The 15,699-nt window shown below is 47.2% G+C and overlaps 1 protein-coding gene across 1 annotated transcript in view; it reads right to left on the reverse strand.

Annotated features, from left to right (window-relative positions):
* Positions 1 to 12,148, reverse strand: part of LOC128343919 (zinc finger protein 420-like) — a 31,199-nt gene extending 19,051 nt beyond the window's left edge. Inside the window, exons 1-3 of the mRNA XM_053293350.1 lie at positions 11,768 to 12,148; positions 6,038 to 6,933; positions 4,921 to 5,062 (exon numbers count right to left, since the gene is read on the reverse strand). Of these exons, the coding sequence (XP_053149325.1) occupies positions 4,921 to 5,062; positions 6,038 to 6,727 (832 nt within the window). The 5' untranslated portion in view covers positions 6,728 to 6,933; positions 11,768 to 12,148. The remainder of the gene's footprint in view (positions 1 to 4,920; positions 5,063 to 6,037; positions 6,934 to 11,767) is intronic.
* Between the last annotated feature and the right edge of the window lie 3,551 nt (positions 12,149 to 15,699).

Consider the following 15,699-nt stretch of genomic DNA (forward strand, 5'->3'; position numbering starts at 1 on the left):
TCTCCACTTATACTGTGGTTCCAATCTCGTTTCCCCACTTCCTCGGCAGCTGCTTTTTTTAAGGTAGACAAACAATGAACTTCACAGCTCACATCAACAGTGTGCTTCATGGCTGACTGAGGACTCGAACCCAGCTTTCCATAGTCCTAGTCCAGCACTTTAACCACTGCACTGTGCTGGCTCTCTTGTTTTATTTATTTCATTGGTACTTGTATGCTTTTGTTTGTCATCTGGGACAGAATCCACCACTCTGGCAAGCAGCCCAAAGCAGTAAAGTTGTGTTTATCCCCTCAAGTTACCCCTGCTAACTTGGCAAAGAGGCACCTTTTAACATGGTGATTCTCTTTATTTAGCAGTGGGAGAGTAACTGGCCCTATCCACCCCCAGCACAGTACCCCTCCAGTGACTGTTGCTGGTGTCTATTTTATGTTTCTTTTTAGATTGTGAGCCCTTTGGGGACAGGGAGCCATCTTATTTATTTGTTATTTCTCTGTGTAAACCGCCCTGAGCCATTTTTGGAAGGGCGTTCGAATAAATAAAAATATATATAAACTAACAATCCTATGAGGTAGGTTGGGCTGAGAGTTCACATCAACAGTGTGATTCATGGCTGACTGAGGATTCGAACCCAGCTCTCCATAGTTCTAGTTCAGCACTTTAACCACTGCACTGTGCTGGCTCTCTGTTTTTCTGCTTTTTATTTATTTATTTGCACTTATATCCTGCTCTTCTTCCAAGAAGCCCAGAGCAGTATGGTTGTGTTTATCCTCACAACAGCCCTGCCAGGTAGGGTTAGACTGAGACATAAGTGACTGGCCAGAGTTACCCAGTGAGTTCCATGGCTGAACGGGAATTTGAACTCAGCCCTCCCTGGTCCTAGATGCTCTTAACCAATTTATGTTGCTTTCTGTGGTTTTCATACTGAATGTTATTGTTATTTCATATGTGTAAGTAACCCTGGGAAGGTAGCACATATATTTATCCTATTAATACAGATAAATATAATGAACTTCAAATTCAAATTGATCATTTCAGTGTCGTCATATGCCACTTTGGGAATGGCACTGTCAAAAAAGCAACATGTAACATGAAATCAACAAGGCACACAACAATGGCTGACATCTTGACCAACAAAGCGCTTGTGCAAATGTGCTACGAGTGCCACTAAACCTGGAGCTTGCATCCCAGCCTAATGCTGTGCTAGCACAAACACCCTTGTGCATGCGCGACCAGGTGTGCATCCCGTGGTGCGCTTCTTGACAGGCAACCTCTTCCTCCATCTGTCTACGTTGCAGGGAAATTTTGCAGAAGAGTGCAACTCTTGCGTAGCAATGCCATTTTCTTGTGGGTGCACAACTCTGATGTGTATGTGCTGTGCTAGTCTGGATGTCACCCACTACCGTATTTACCCCTATTAAAACCTGGTTATACCAGTATTTACTTGAGAGAAAAAGGACTCTGAAATTAAGATGGCCCCCCAATTTCTAAAATCTTGGGGAAAACCTAATCTTGGATTTAGGTAAATACAGTATCATTTTCCTGGCCAAAGGGATGCAAACCAATGACCGGCAGCAATCCTGGGCACTTTAGCAGTAAGCCCCATAGTGTTTGATGATGCTTTCTCCCTAGCAACCATTCATAGGATTGCAGTCTTAGTATGACACCAACTCCCATCACGTACCCGGCAGACTCTAGTGGTTGATACGAACTCTGGATGCTTGAACCATCAAATCTATTTCAGCAGAGACAGCTAACATAAGAACAGCCCTGCTGGATCAGGCCCAAGGCCCATCCAGTCCAGCATCCTGTTTCACACAGTAGCCCACCAGATGCCCCTGGGAAGCCTACAGGCAAGAGATGAGGGCATGCCCTCTCTCTTGCTGTTGCTCCCCTGCAACTGGTATTGAGAGGCATCTTGCCTCTGAGGATGGAGGTGGCATGTAGCCACCAGACTTGTAGCCACTGATGGACCTGTCCTCCGTGAATTTGTCTAAGCCCCTTTTAAAGCCATCCAAACTACTGGCCATCACCACATCCCATGGCAGAAAATTCCATAGATTAATTATGCGCTGTTGAACAAGTATTTCCTTTTGTCGGTTCTAAATTTCCCAGCTTTCAGTTTCAGAGGATGACCCCTGGTTCTAGGGTTGTGAAAGAGGGGGAAATATTTCTCTCTGTCCACTCTCTCTACTCCATGCATACTTTATATTTTATGCAAGGAGAGGAGAGCTGGTCTTGTGGTAGCCAGCATGACTTGTCCCCATAGCTAAGCAGGGTCTGCCCTGGTTGCATATGAATGGGAGACTTGATGTGTGAGCACTGCAAGATATTCCCCTCAGGGGATGGAGCCACTCTGGGAAGAGCAGAAGGTTCCAAGTTCCCTCCCTGGCTTCTCCAAGATAAGACAAGATTTTTATAGGACAAGATTTTTTAATTGAACCAACAAACTACCAAAGCATACAGTACGTTGCCAAGATAGGGCTGAGAGAGATTCCTGCCTGCAACCTTGGAGAACCCGCTGCCAGTCTGTGAAGACAATACTGAGCTAGATGGACCAAGGGTCTGACTCAGTATATGGCAGCTTCCTACGATCCTATACACCTTGATCATGTCTCCCTTTAGTCGCCTCTTTTCCAAAGTAAGGAGCCCCAGATGCTGTAGCCTAGCCTTATAAGGAAGGTGCCACAAACTGGAAGGAACCACAAACTGTTCTTTCTCCAAACATGACCATGTGCTGGAAAAGCTGCTGAAAGCAGCAGCCACAAGCCAGGATGTTCTGGAAGGAGACAGAGAGGGAGGGATCCCACCTCCTCCCAGAGAGGGAGGGGAGGGCTGTATGTTGCTCACTTTCACGCTACTTACAGATGCTGTTCTCAGCAAAGAAGAAAGGGTCAGGGAGCAAAACATTACATTGCATTTCTCTTGATCTAGCCCAGGGCTGCACAACTTCGGCCCTCCTGCAGATACTGGACTACAACTCCCATCATTCCTCACTACTGGCCACTGTGGCTTGGGATGATGAGACTTGTCGTCCAAAACAGCTGAAGGGTCAACGTTGTGTAGCCCTGATCTAGCCCAATTCACATGTTATGTTCTATGTGTGCACACTCTGTACTGCGCGTACACCTCATCTGAACATGCCCAGTTATTCGTGTGGCATTCAACACACGGGCAGGAGAAAACGTGCTCTGTACTCTGCATGCTAGCTGGGGAAAGAGACCCTTTTTGGAAGTGCTGGCTCTCTTATATTTAGCAGGGGGCGAGCAACTCTCCCTATTTATACGAATAAGACAAATATTTCTATACCGCTTTTCAACAGAAGTTCCCCAAGTGGTTTACATAGATATAAATAAATAAAATATGGCTCGCTGTCCCCCAAAGGGCTCACAATCCAAAAAAGCAACATGAAAGATCCCAGCAACAGCCACTGGAGGAATTAGGGATGTGCACGGTCCGGCCCAGTCCAGACCGGCACTGACGGGGGGCCCTTTCTTTTAGGGCGGGAGGGCTTGCTTACCCCTCCTGCCTCTTCGGCCCCCTCCAGCGCCCATATTTAACTTAAAAGCGGGGCGCTGGAAACCAGCCGCCCCCGCCGCCGCTACCGCCACCCCCCCAAGCAGATTAACAATTAAGGGTGCCCCTGCCGTCGCCCGCCCGCCAGCCAGCCAGCCAGCCAGCCCTCCCAGCTGCCCGCCCGCCCGAGTGTGTCCTTACCCAATGCTTGAAGTAAACGAGAGGAGCTACCGAACGCCCACCCACACCGCCACCTTTCCCCCACCGGCACTGTGTCCAGAATCGCTGCGGAGGGCGCCAGCGTACCCTCTTGCTGCCCCGGTCTTGTGGTAGCAAGCATGACTTGTCCCCCTAGCTAAGCAGGGTCTGCCCTGGTTGCATATGAAAGGGAGACTAGAAGTGTGAGCACTATAAGATATTCCCTTCAGGGGATGAAGCCACTCTGGGAAGAGCAGAAGGTTTCAAGTTCCCTCCCTGGCTTCTCCAAGATAGGGCTGAGAGAGGTTCCTGCCTGCAACCTTGGAGAAGCCGCTGCCAGTCTGTGAAGACAATACTGAGCTAGATAGACCAAGGGTCTGACTCAGTATATGGCAGTTTCCTATGTTCCTTTGTTCCTAAGACTGGAAGTGGCCGGTGTGCGTGTGCACATCAGGCACATACACCGGGCACTTCCAGTCGGATGCTGACCGGGGCAGCAAAATGTCCTCTGCCACATTCTGCAGCGATTTTGGACACAGCACAGGTGGGGGAAATGCAGCCGGGGATGGGTAAGAACACCCTCCCTGCTCCTTAAAGGTACCCTCCCCTGCTGCCGCACCGGCCCACTGCCAGTTTGTGCCCATCCCTACAAGTATGTACACGCAGGAGACATTTACACATGTACAACATAACCTGGGAATAACTCTTGTTGTATAAGTCTACAGTATCTATACACTCATGCATGGTTTTGTGTGAATGCCTGTACCTGGGTTCATTTTAAAAGTGAACCTAGATACAGGCCCCTCAAATGCATGATCTTGATAGGAAGCGTACTGCTGTACCTGTGTTCAACGTAAAACATGAATCACTGTACTTGTGTGCAGATCTGTACCTGTGTAAACTGTATCCTCGTTCTACGAGTATTGAACAGAATGTGTGAATGGGGCTTTTATGTTCAGTGCATGTATAATCTGCACACAGAGTACACACATACAGATCTGTATACACGTATAGTTATTTACACCTTTTATTCAATGCATGTACAATACTACTTTTATCTGTTCTCTCTTTTTGAGGGGGCCCATACTTTTAAAACACACACATGTAGAGTCATTCACACAAAAACATGAACATGTGTACATATGACCTCAAAGTACATAGAGCGCTCTGTCTGAGTAGGGCTTCTGGGTTGCCCGGGATCTCACTTACCGGGCAGGCTCAGCATCCCACCATCAGCCTCCTGCTTGGTCACTGTGCAAAGCTGTCTCTTTCCAATGTCCGATGGAGCGGCCTGCTCTGTCCCAGCGAGAGGGACGGCCATTGCCGTCAATGGCCCCACAGCTGTCCCCACCTGAAACAGTATCAGAACATGAAGCAGCACTGAGTAACAGAGGTATAGAAATTGAATGCATTAACATAACATAACATAACATAACATAACATAACATAACATAACATAACATAACATAACATAAGGTAAAGTGTGCCGTCGAGTCGGTGTCGACTCCTGGTGACCACAGAGCCCTGTGGTTGTCTTTGATAGAATACAGGAGGGGTTGACCATTGCCTCCTCCCACGCAGTATGAAATGATGCCTTTCAGCATCTTCCTATATCGCTGCTGCTTTACCAAGCTCAAAATGCTATAGTTAAAAATGACATAAAACAGCTCCCAGTAACAAACAAACCCCTCTCCCACAGAACAGAAATATTTTACTAGCGCCAAAACAGCAGACCATAAGCAGTAGTATTAAACCTAGAACTTCTCCTAAGGAGACACTAAGGGGAGTTATGATAGCCGTCTTAATATTCAAAGGGCTATTTGACAGTGGAACAGTCTGCCTCATGAGGCAGTGGACTCTCCTTTGCTGGAGGTTTTCAAACAGAGCCTAGATGGCCACCTGTCAGGGAAGCTGTAGTCAGCTCCTGCACTGAGTGGGGGGGTTGGACTAAGAGACCTCCAAGGTCTATTCTAGCTCATTCATTCATTCGATTGATATACTGCCCTTCCAAAATGGCTCAGGGCAGTTTACAACACAGTAAAAACAATTAAAACAAGTTAATAGTTAAAAACTGAAACACTGGAGATCCGCTGCCAGTGACTGTAGACCAGGGCTTCTCAACCTGTGGGTCCCCAGATGTAATTAGACTTCAACTCCCATAATTCCCAACCAAAGGCCACTGGGGCTGGGGATTATGGGCGCTGAAGTCCAATAACATCTGGGGACCCACACGTTGAGAAGCCCTGCTGTAGACAATACTGAGTTAGATGGAACAACTCAGTAAAAGCCAGCTTCCTATGTTTATGAGATGAAAAAGTTCTCTCACCTGCTGTTCCCATCTCAAGGACTCTCTTTGCATCCAGAGGAAATCCTCGGCCAGGGCCACTGCCTGGGCACAGGACCCTGGGCCACGTTCCCTCACCCAGCTCTGGATCTCTGGGGGCAGGACGGTCAGGAACTGCTCCAAGATCAGCAGCTCCAAAATCTGTTCCTTGGAGTGTCTCTCAACCTTCAGCCAGCGGCGACAGAGCTCATGGAGCCGGTTATAAACTCCCCTCGGCCCCTCAGCCTCGTGGTAGCGGAAGTGCCGGAAATGCTGGCGCTGTTTTTCCCTGCTGACGGCATCCCCTTGCAAGATGGCCGCCTTCACTTTCCCATAATCCTTCCTGTCTCTGCTCTCCAGCACGTGAAAGGCCTGCTCGGCTTCTCCATTCAGGGCTGGCAGGAGTCGGGTCACCCACTCTTCTCTGGGCCACCGGCAGGCTTCGGCCACTTGCTCAAAGGAGGCCAGGAAGGCCTTTGCGTCATCCCAAGGCGTGGGCTCTTCTGGTATCTGTGGGGCAGCCAAACCAGGCTGAGGGGACTCCACGGTCTTCAAGAACTCCTGCCACTGGACTTCCCACTGCTGAAGAAGCCCATCGCAGGGCTCCTGTTTAATCTCTCTCCCTGGTTTCCTTTGCAGGAATCCCCTGACATTCTTCTCCTGGAGAAGCAGAGGGGCCTGCTCAGTGGCCATTTCTCCCTCTCTCTCACAAAGGACCCCTGTGTCCTAGTTCAGTGGTGGAATCGCCCGGTTGTATCCAGCAAATTTATATCTCTGGATTGCTAGACACCCAGTGCTCAGCTTCCTTGGGATTCTGGCTTCCTTAGAATCAGTTTGTCCCACAGCTGATTTGCACAGTAGCACAGACTTCACATTAAATAGTTTTCCCAGGCTTTGTCCTGAAGAAAAAAAGAGATCAGATTTTGGAAAGGAAAGAAGATGTACATAAACACCTAGCTCTCACTGAAGCGGCCAGCCTGTTGCCTGGATTGCACCACTTCAGACAGCAGGTCGGGTTCACATGATAGAATGCTCCTCTATACCAATGCAAGCCAAACTCCCTGCACACAGAAAACTAGCTTGTCAAGGATGAGCAGGGTTCTCCCCGACACACTAGTTTTCTATATGCAAGGATTTGTTTATTTTATCTGAAATCACACTGAATCTTCGGAGCCTCCATCAGCTGCCTGAAGTGGTACAGACTAGATACAAGATGACCACCTCAGTAAAAGCAGAATCCAATGGAACCTTATTGGTGGTAGAAGCTTTCATGAGCCAGAATTCACTTCATGCAAAAACAGATTTTCAACTTTTGGAACCATGATCACAAATATGGCGTGGCCATAGCATGTATGGGTAGGGCTGTGTTGCTTCTCATTGGTAACATCGCAAGTGCTAACCAATTTGTGCCCTATAAAATCACACTCTGCATGTTGAGGGAAGGATCACATTTGCCCAGCAGCAATACTTGACATTTGTATAGTGCTTTCAAATATCCAAAGTGCTTCACATAAATTATCCTGGACTTGTGGTAGCAAGCATGACTTGTCCCCTTTGCTAAGCAGGGTCTGCCGTGGTTTGCATTTGAATGGGAGACTAGAAGTATGAGCACTGTAAGATATTCCCCTCAGGGGATGGAGCTGCTCTGGGAAGATTATCTGCATACTTGCATGCAGAAGTTCCCTCCTTGGCATCTCCAAAATAGGGCTGAGAGGAACTCCTGCCTGTAACCCTGGAGAGGCTGCTGCCAGCCTGTGTAGGCACTGATCTAGATGGAGCAATGGTCTGACTCAGTAGAAGGCAGTTTCCTATGTTCCTATCCTGTAATCCTCACCACAACCCTGCAAGGTAAGCATTATTATCCAAATATTGAAGCTGGGAAGGCTGAAAGGTAGCAGCTTACTTCAGGCCTCCTAGTGAGTTTATAGACGAGGTCCAAGATTCAAATTCGACATCCTAAACTTGTAGCTCACTTGTAGCTTAGCCACTAAGCTATACCAGCTTTCATAATAGTATGCCCTTTGTAAGGCAGGAAAGTACAATGCTCCAATCCCCCCACCCCCAAGAAGCACTTCCTTGAGGGGAAGAGTCCATAGATCTATGGGCCAATGGTCTGATTCGGTATAAGGTAGCTTGCTATGACCCCCAGCTCCAACACTATGCTACTGGGAGCAAATTCTGACCCTGGATGCCAGCTAGAGCTCCAGATCCTCAAAGGCAACCAGCCCATGCAGACAGGGATTTGGGGTTTCTGTCCTCAAGAAGCAACTGAGGGGGGGGGAATCAAAAAGGCAAAAAAACTGAGAGGAGGAAAAGGAGCCAAGAGAGAGGAAAACCACGTGACATTATCATCTGAATTTAGACCAGGGAACCTCAGATATACAGTCAGAATCGCACACAGAGTATCGACAAAACTTCGGGTGGCAACAGATGGTATGTTTTAAGTGCACGGAAGTGGTTTGCAGTGACATTCCCCACCCTGCAAAGAAATGCCAGCAATTGTTTCGTTCAGACCACGCTTAAAATATTCCATCTCTTTTCACCCTTAAAGAGATTCTGGTAGCTCCTGAGCAATCATGGGCCTCCTTCTCATAAGCAGAAGCCCTCCCACCACAAAAGCCACTTCCTTATTAAGCCTCCCACCGCCCCCTCTCCCCCCACCAAAAACCCTTGGCTACAATGCTTGCTTGCAAATTCCTTGTCAGCACTTTAGCATGGCAATTTTCTCCTCTCTGCTTGAGGGGGGAGAAGGAGAAACAGAACTTCCAAATATTTCCTGAACAGTTAACCAACGTTTCCTGAGCATTTAACGGACAACGGTTTCCCTCCCATTAGGAAGAGGCCCACAGCTCAATTGTACATAGGAAATTACCACCTACTGAATCAGACCCTTGGTCCACCTAGCTCAGTATTGTCTTCTCTGACTGGCAGCAACTCCCCAGGTTAGGATCATAGGAAGCTGCCTTCCACTGAGTCAGACCCTTGGCCCCTCTAGCTCAGAATGGTCTATTCTGACTGGCAGCAACTCTCCAGAGTTTCGAGGAGCAGTCTTTCCCAACCCTACTCATGGTCTTGTGGTAGCAAGCATGACTTGTCCCCATAGCTAAGCAGGGTCTGCCCTGGTTGCATCTGAATGGGAGACTTCATGTGTGAGCACTGCAAGATATTCCCCTCAGGGGATGAAGTCGCTCTGAGAAGAGCAGAAGGTTTCAAGTTTCCTCCCTGGCTTCTCCAAGATAGGGCTGAGAGAGATTCCTGCCTGCAACCTTGGAGAAGCCGCTGCCAGTCTGTGAAGACAATACTGAGCTAGATAGACCAATGGTCTGACTCAGTATATGGCAGTTTCCTATGTTCCTACTTGGAGATGCCAGCAGCAATTGAACCCGGGACCTTATGCATGCAAAGCAGATGCTCTCCCAATAAGCTACGGCCCCATCCCCTAAAGCAGGGCTTGGCAAATCCTGGGCACCAGGGAGCCATGACACCTAGTAATTAAACTGTGGCACCTAATTAGAATATTCAGAAGAAGAGATATTTAATAAAATATCTATTTGCTCCAGGCAGCCCTGTTTCTGGTTTAAGTAAGGAGGTAAAGAGAAGCCTATTTACCCTACCCCTCCACAATGCCTGTCACTACGTCCAGTAATTTGGTCAAGTGTCCATTAAATTTTGGGGCTGACTCCTTGATCCCAAGAAAAATGTTCAAGGCTGGCTTTAAAGGTTATATAGGAAGCTGCCCTGTCCTGAGTCCATCTATTTCAGTATTGTCTGCTCTGACTAGCAGTGGCAGATTTTCAGGCAGGAGTCTTTTCCAGCTCTACTTGGAAATGCTGCCAGGAATTAGGAACATAGGAAGCTGCCATATACTGAGTCAGACCATCGGTACACCTCGCTCAGTATTGTCTACACAGACTGGCAGCGGCTTCTCCAAGGTCACAGGCAGGAATATCTCTTGGAGATGCTGCTAGGGAGGGAACTTGAAACCTTCTGCTCTTCCCAGAGTGGCTTCATCACCTGAGGGGAAGATCTTGCAGTGCTCACACATCAAGTCTCCCATTCATATGCAACCAGGGCAGACCCTGCTTAGCTAAGGGGACAAGTCATGCTTGCTCCCACAAGGCCAGCTCTCCTCTCCCTTGGGATTGAACCTGGGACCGTATGCATGCTAAGCAGACACTCTAGCACTGACCTACAGACCCATCCAAAGTAAACTCTGCTTGTGGAAGGTCCTGGGTCAAATTTCCCACACTTTTAAAAAGAAAAGAGAGAGAGTATCTGAGGTTGAAAGGTTGGATAATCTTTATAAAAGGGATCATAGCTTAGTGGTACAGAGCACATGCTTTGCTTTCATAATGGCCTAAGTTCAAATCCCACCATCTCCACATAAAAAGAAAAGTAATGGAAACACTTTTGCCAGATGTTCTGGTTTGCTGCCGGAGCAGACAGTAACTGGCCTGACCAACTAAAGGTCTGACTCATTAAGACAGTTTCTTCTGTTCATCAGCTGCCACTTCTCTTATGAGCATCACTGGGGGAAAATCAAGCAAGGGTGCTTTTTCCTCTCTTCAAAATCTATCTTAAGATGCAGATTGAATCAAACCTCATTTGATGCTCATTTCTTGAGCGGGGGGTTGCAGCCCTAGTGCCCAACTTTCAAATGATGCATCTACATGTCTTAGCTGAGGAGAGCTGGTCTGGTGGTAGCAAGCATGACATGTCCCCTTAGCTAAGCAGGGGCCGCCCTGGTTGCATATGAAAGGGAGACTAGAAGTGTGAGAACTGTAAGATATCCCCTCAGGGGATGGAACCACTCTGGGAAGAGCAGAAGGTTTCAAGTTCCCTCCCTGGCTTCTCCAAGATAGGGCTGAGAGAGATTCCTGCCTCCAACCTTGGAGAAGCCGCTGCCTGTCTGTGAAGACAATATTGAGCTAGATGGACCAATGGTCTGACTCAGACTATGGCAGCTTCCTATGTTCCTATGTTCTCCATTTTAAAATAAGCGTTCCCTTCCGTGTAAGAACAGGAATTCGGTTTTTAGGAGTACTTATAATGAACTTTGTTTAAAGCATTGCTCAATTCATTGGAGATACCAATTACAGCACAAACCCTGTGCATATTTAATCAGAAGGAAGCTAGCTTCCTCCCAATTAAGCACGCACTGGATGCTTCCAGTGCAATCCCATGCAACACTACTGTGTTTAATAGGGTTTACTCCCGAGTACATTTACACACGAATATTGCCTTACAATGTAACCTCGGAAGAAAGTCACCATGTGTTCAACGGGACTTACCCCCAGGTAAGCAGGCACACGACTGTAGCCTTACACTGCATTCCCATACATGCTTACTCGGAAGAAAGCCCCATGTGTTCAATGGGCCTTACTCCCCGGTCAGCACGCACAAAAACGCAGTCTAAACCGATTAAAACGCTTTTTAACCGACTAATCTGCCCGATTAGAGTTTGGAACTGTGCTTGGACGCAAAAAAGCGGGATACAATTTTTTTAAAAAAATTAAAAAGTTAAACTCTAGCCAAAGTCCTGCGACTCGAAAGCATGCAGCCAGGATCGCGCCCCCTTCCTCTTCTCCCCCAAGGCTTTGAACACAGAAAGAAGAAAGGATTGGAAGCAAGCAAGCGAACTCCTTCCCCTGCTGCCGAGCGAAGGGATTTCAGACCCCGAGACCCCCAGGCTAAGATCACCCCTGTTTCTCCTCCTTCGGAGGTGCAACTCACCCAGATCGACCCTCCCAAATGGAACCAAATTCTGTCCAGACCCCAAAGAGGCAGCCACTCCCGGGGAAAAAAAGTACATGCACAGAGAGAGAGAGGCAGTAGTTTCCAGGGGAGGAGCCAAGCGCAGGAAGGGGCTTGCCAGACTCTCGCGCTCCCTTCTAGGCTGGCGCTCTCTCTTTCTTTTCTATTGCAAGCAAGGGGGGGAATTTTATGTTAGCGATTCCAGTCCAGTTTTGGACTTTTCTTTTCTTTTGCAAAGCAGGGTCTCGTTTGTGCTTCTGCTGCCCAACTCCTGTCCCTAGTCTGAGCCGCCTCCCGGTGCCTGTGTGCTAAAAACTTTCCAGGCTTCGCTTTAGCACAAAACGTCGACGGGCGCCTGCCTGGCCAATGCTCTGGCAAAGGCTTCTGGGGATTGTAGTTCGCGGCGAAAGGCAAAAGAAACCTTGATTTCACCACAATAATCAAGTAGTAATCAATTATCTATTTTAAGAAGACATTTCCTCTCCGCTTTCATTTTATCCATTGAATTTTGACTTCGCTTTCTAATTTATTTATTTTTAATTCATTTCCCAGCCTTCCTGCCCCGTACCCGGCTTTATATTATTCACATAAATGTTTAGTTCAGTCCAGAACTCCTCCAGTGGGAGAGTGATAACGTAAGGCCTGGTTACTCAGAAGTAAGCTCCGCCGTGCCCAATGTAGCTTACTTCCTCATAAATTGACTTACAGCCTGAAATGCGCGTGTGTATAGGCAAGTACACACACTTTCTCTCCATGTCATCCTTGGATATTTATTTATTTAGTACATTTCTGTACTGTCCCATACAGAAGTCCCTGGGCGGTTCACAATCTAAAAATAACCATTAAAACATTATCACAATTAGAACAATTTGAAATACAAATAAAAACTCTAAAACCCAAAACTTTAAAACTATAAACTAAAGGCCTGGCTAAACAGATGTTTTCAGGCCATTCTTAAAAACATGCAGAGAAGGGGAAACTCTAATTTCATCAGGAAGCGCATTCCAGAGTCCTGGTGCAACTCTAGAAAAGGCTAGGTTTTGAGTCGGTTGCCATATCCAAGCTCTCCAAATCGGGGCACCCTAATTTGCTATTATGCAAATTAATATGCATAATAGTAATTAATAACATGTTGTGCAAATAGTAATTAATAACATGTTATGCAAATTAACTGATGCATTGATCCTCACTGGTATGTTTCCCAGACTATGGGAAACACCTATATCATGCAGCAGCAATATAGGAAGATGCTGAAAGGCATCATTTCATACTGCGTGGGATGGGGCAATGGTGAACCCCTCCTGTATTCTACCAAAGGCAACCACAGGGCTCTGTGGGTGCCAGGAGTCAACAACGCCTCGACAGCACACTTTACTTTTACTGTACTTTACTTTATGTCAGCTTGTATTTGCTCTGGAAATCTATGGGGAGTGGGGGAGAATTCTACCAGAAAATAGCATGAAAATAAATTAAGACTACACAAAGTTTGAGATAATAAACTTTGAGATATTAAAGCATTCGAACAAAAAATATACTGAGCTTTTCAGTTATTTGCAAGCCTATACACACTTACTTGGGAGAAAATCTGATTGAAACCAGTGGTACTTCAAAGTAGGCATGCATAGAATGGATTGCACTATAAAGCAAAAATAAAAATACACAGGTAGGCAGTGGTTTAAATAAAAAACAAGTCATCATCTCACCTGCCCTATAGAGATCCCCTGCTGACAAATAACAAAGACAACATTCCTCAGGGAATTACTTATTGTGAATCTCTCCCAGCCAGCCTCCTGTGCTTTATCTGAGCCGGATAGTGACTGCCTGTTTTGCTCCATAATTCCATTTCTACAAGGGCTAGAGCTTAGCTTTTTTTTTTTTTTTTTTTTTTAAGGAAAAAGAAAGCTGAGAATCTGGGCAGGCAATCTGAGCAACCTGCTGAAAATCCAGGCAATACCCGGAAATCTGGAGGGAATGGCAACCTTACCACCAACAGAGCCAATGGCAACCACAACTGGATCGCATCAGATGATCTTAATAGGCGCCGCGACGGGGTTGATGAAGAAGGCGTTCTCTTAAATAACTCAGACCCAAGCCATTCATAGAAAGTCTGTGGTCTCTAAGAGTCGCTTATGTGGTTGCTAAGAGTCGACACCGACTTGACGGTACTTAATCAATCATCAATCAAGCCATTCAGGGTCTATTTATAGGTAATAACCGGCACTTTGTATTTCGCCCGGAAATGTATTGGCAGCCAGTGTAGTTCTTTTAAAATGGGTGTAATATGATCTCTCCCGGAGACCAACCTGGCTGCTGCATTCTCTACTAACTGCAGTCTCCAAACTACGTACCAAGGCAGCCCAATGGAGAGCCCATTGCTGTAGTAAAGTCTGGATGCTACCAGCAGATGTTCCACTGTTTTAGGCTGTTTATCTCCAGAAATGAACTTCGCTGGCATTATCAGCTGAAGCTGATAGAAAGCACTCCTAGGCACTGACTCAACCTGAGAGATCAGGAAGTGGTTTGGGTCCAGAAAGGCTCCCAGACTACATACCTGCTCTTTCCAGGGGAGTGCAACCCCGTCCAGGGGTTTGTCCAGGGTCATTCATTCATTCTAGCATTTATACTCTGTCTTTCTATGAAACTATAATCAAGACAGTTAATGTTCCCATTCAGAGGTGGTGCAGAGCGAGGAAGCAGCCCCCTAGATGAGTAGCTGACCACCCCATTCCAGGACCCTAATGATAGCTTGGAAGAAAGGCACTCTTCCCATGCTCAGAGGGCTTATCAATACTATCATGCATTTGTCTGTTTATATATGATGATAAATAAATAAACATGAGTGGTTCCCCATGGCCTCACATCCCTTTATGTTTAAAATGGGAGTGTTAATGGGAAATACACTAGCCCTATTCATACTGTACTGGTGTACAAATCTGTACCTGTATACACTGTACACAGGTTGTAGGAGTATGAACTTGTGTACAGTGTACACAGGTTCAGGTCTGTACACCAGTACAGTTATTCACACATTACGGTATTCAAGAGAGCACCATCTTTGTCATTAACCCTGCTGCCTATTAGGTCATCTGGGGAGGTCCGGTTACGGTTGCCACTGGCGCTTCTGGAGGCAACTCAGCCCCAAGCAGCAGCAACAGCGGTTGACCGGCCCTTCCTCGCTGCTGCCACTGCTGCCACCATGGCCACTCATTACCCTCAGGCCACTGACAGGCCTGGGCCTGTCCCTTGCCTGCCTGCCTCCCTCCACCAATAGCCTTGGTAGTCCTGAGCAGCGGTGGTGGCGGCGGCAGCGGTTGACCAGGCCTTTCCTCGCTGCCACCAACATGGGACAGGGATTTTGCCACCAGAGAAGTCAGCTGGCCGCGGTACACTCGCACACACCCTGGTTTGGCCTCCGGTTAAGCACTGCATGGGTGGGGTTTTCTACGTAGAACGAAAGGCTTTTATATAGATAGATAAATATGTTGAATGCAGCAACAGCAGTACTGCCGCCCACTTCCTATCTGTACCGTACATTTGAAGTACCTAGATTCACTTTTAAAATGAATGCAGGCACAGTCATTCACACAAAGACATATACTAGTGTACAGACATCTGAATGCAGGTACAAACTAACGGTTATTTCTTTTTCTGAAAGCTAATATGTTGGACAAAGTTGCCCCCACTCATTTGTATTTTGTCCCTTTTCTCCCCCCCCCCGCCCCCACTTTAATGGTGCCACCACTGCCCCAATCTGGGTTTAAACCCCCCAGTGGCGCAGTGGGAAAATGCTTGACTAACAAGCAGAGAAAGTTGCCGGTTCAAATCCCTGCTGGTATATCTTGTTGGAAGTTAAAGGACTTTGCGCTGTCTCTTGTCTCAGACAGTGGAGGACAGACTAGTGAGTCAGAGGG

The sequence above is a fragment of the Hemicordylus capensis genome, chromosome 2, assembly GCF_027244095.1.
Source record: "Hemicordylus capensis ecotype Gifberg chromosome 2, rHemCap1.1.pri, whole genome shotgun sequence".
Taxonomy (NCBI): Eukaryota; Metazoa; Chordata; class Lepidosauria; order Squamata; family Cordylidae; genus Hemicordylus; species Hemicordylus capensis.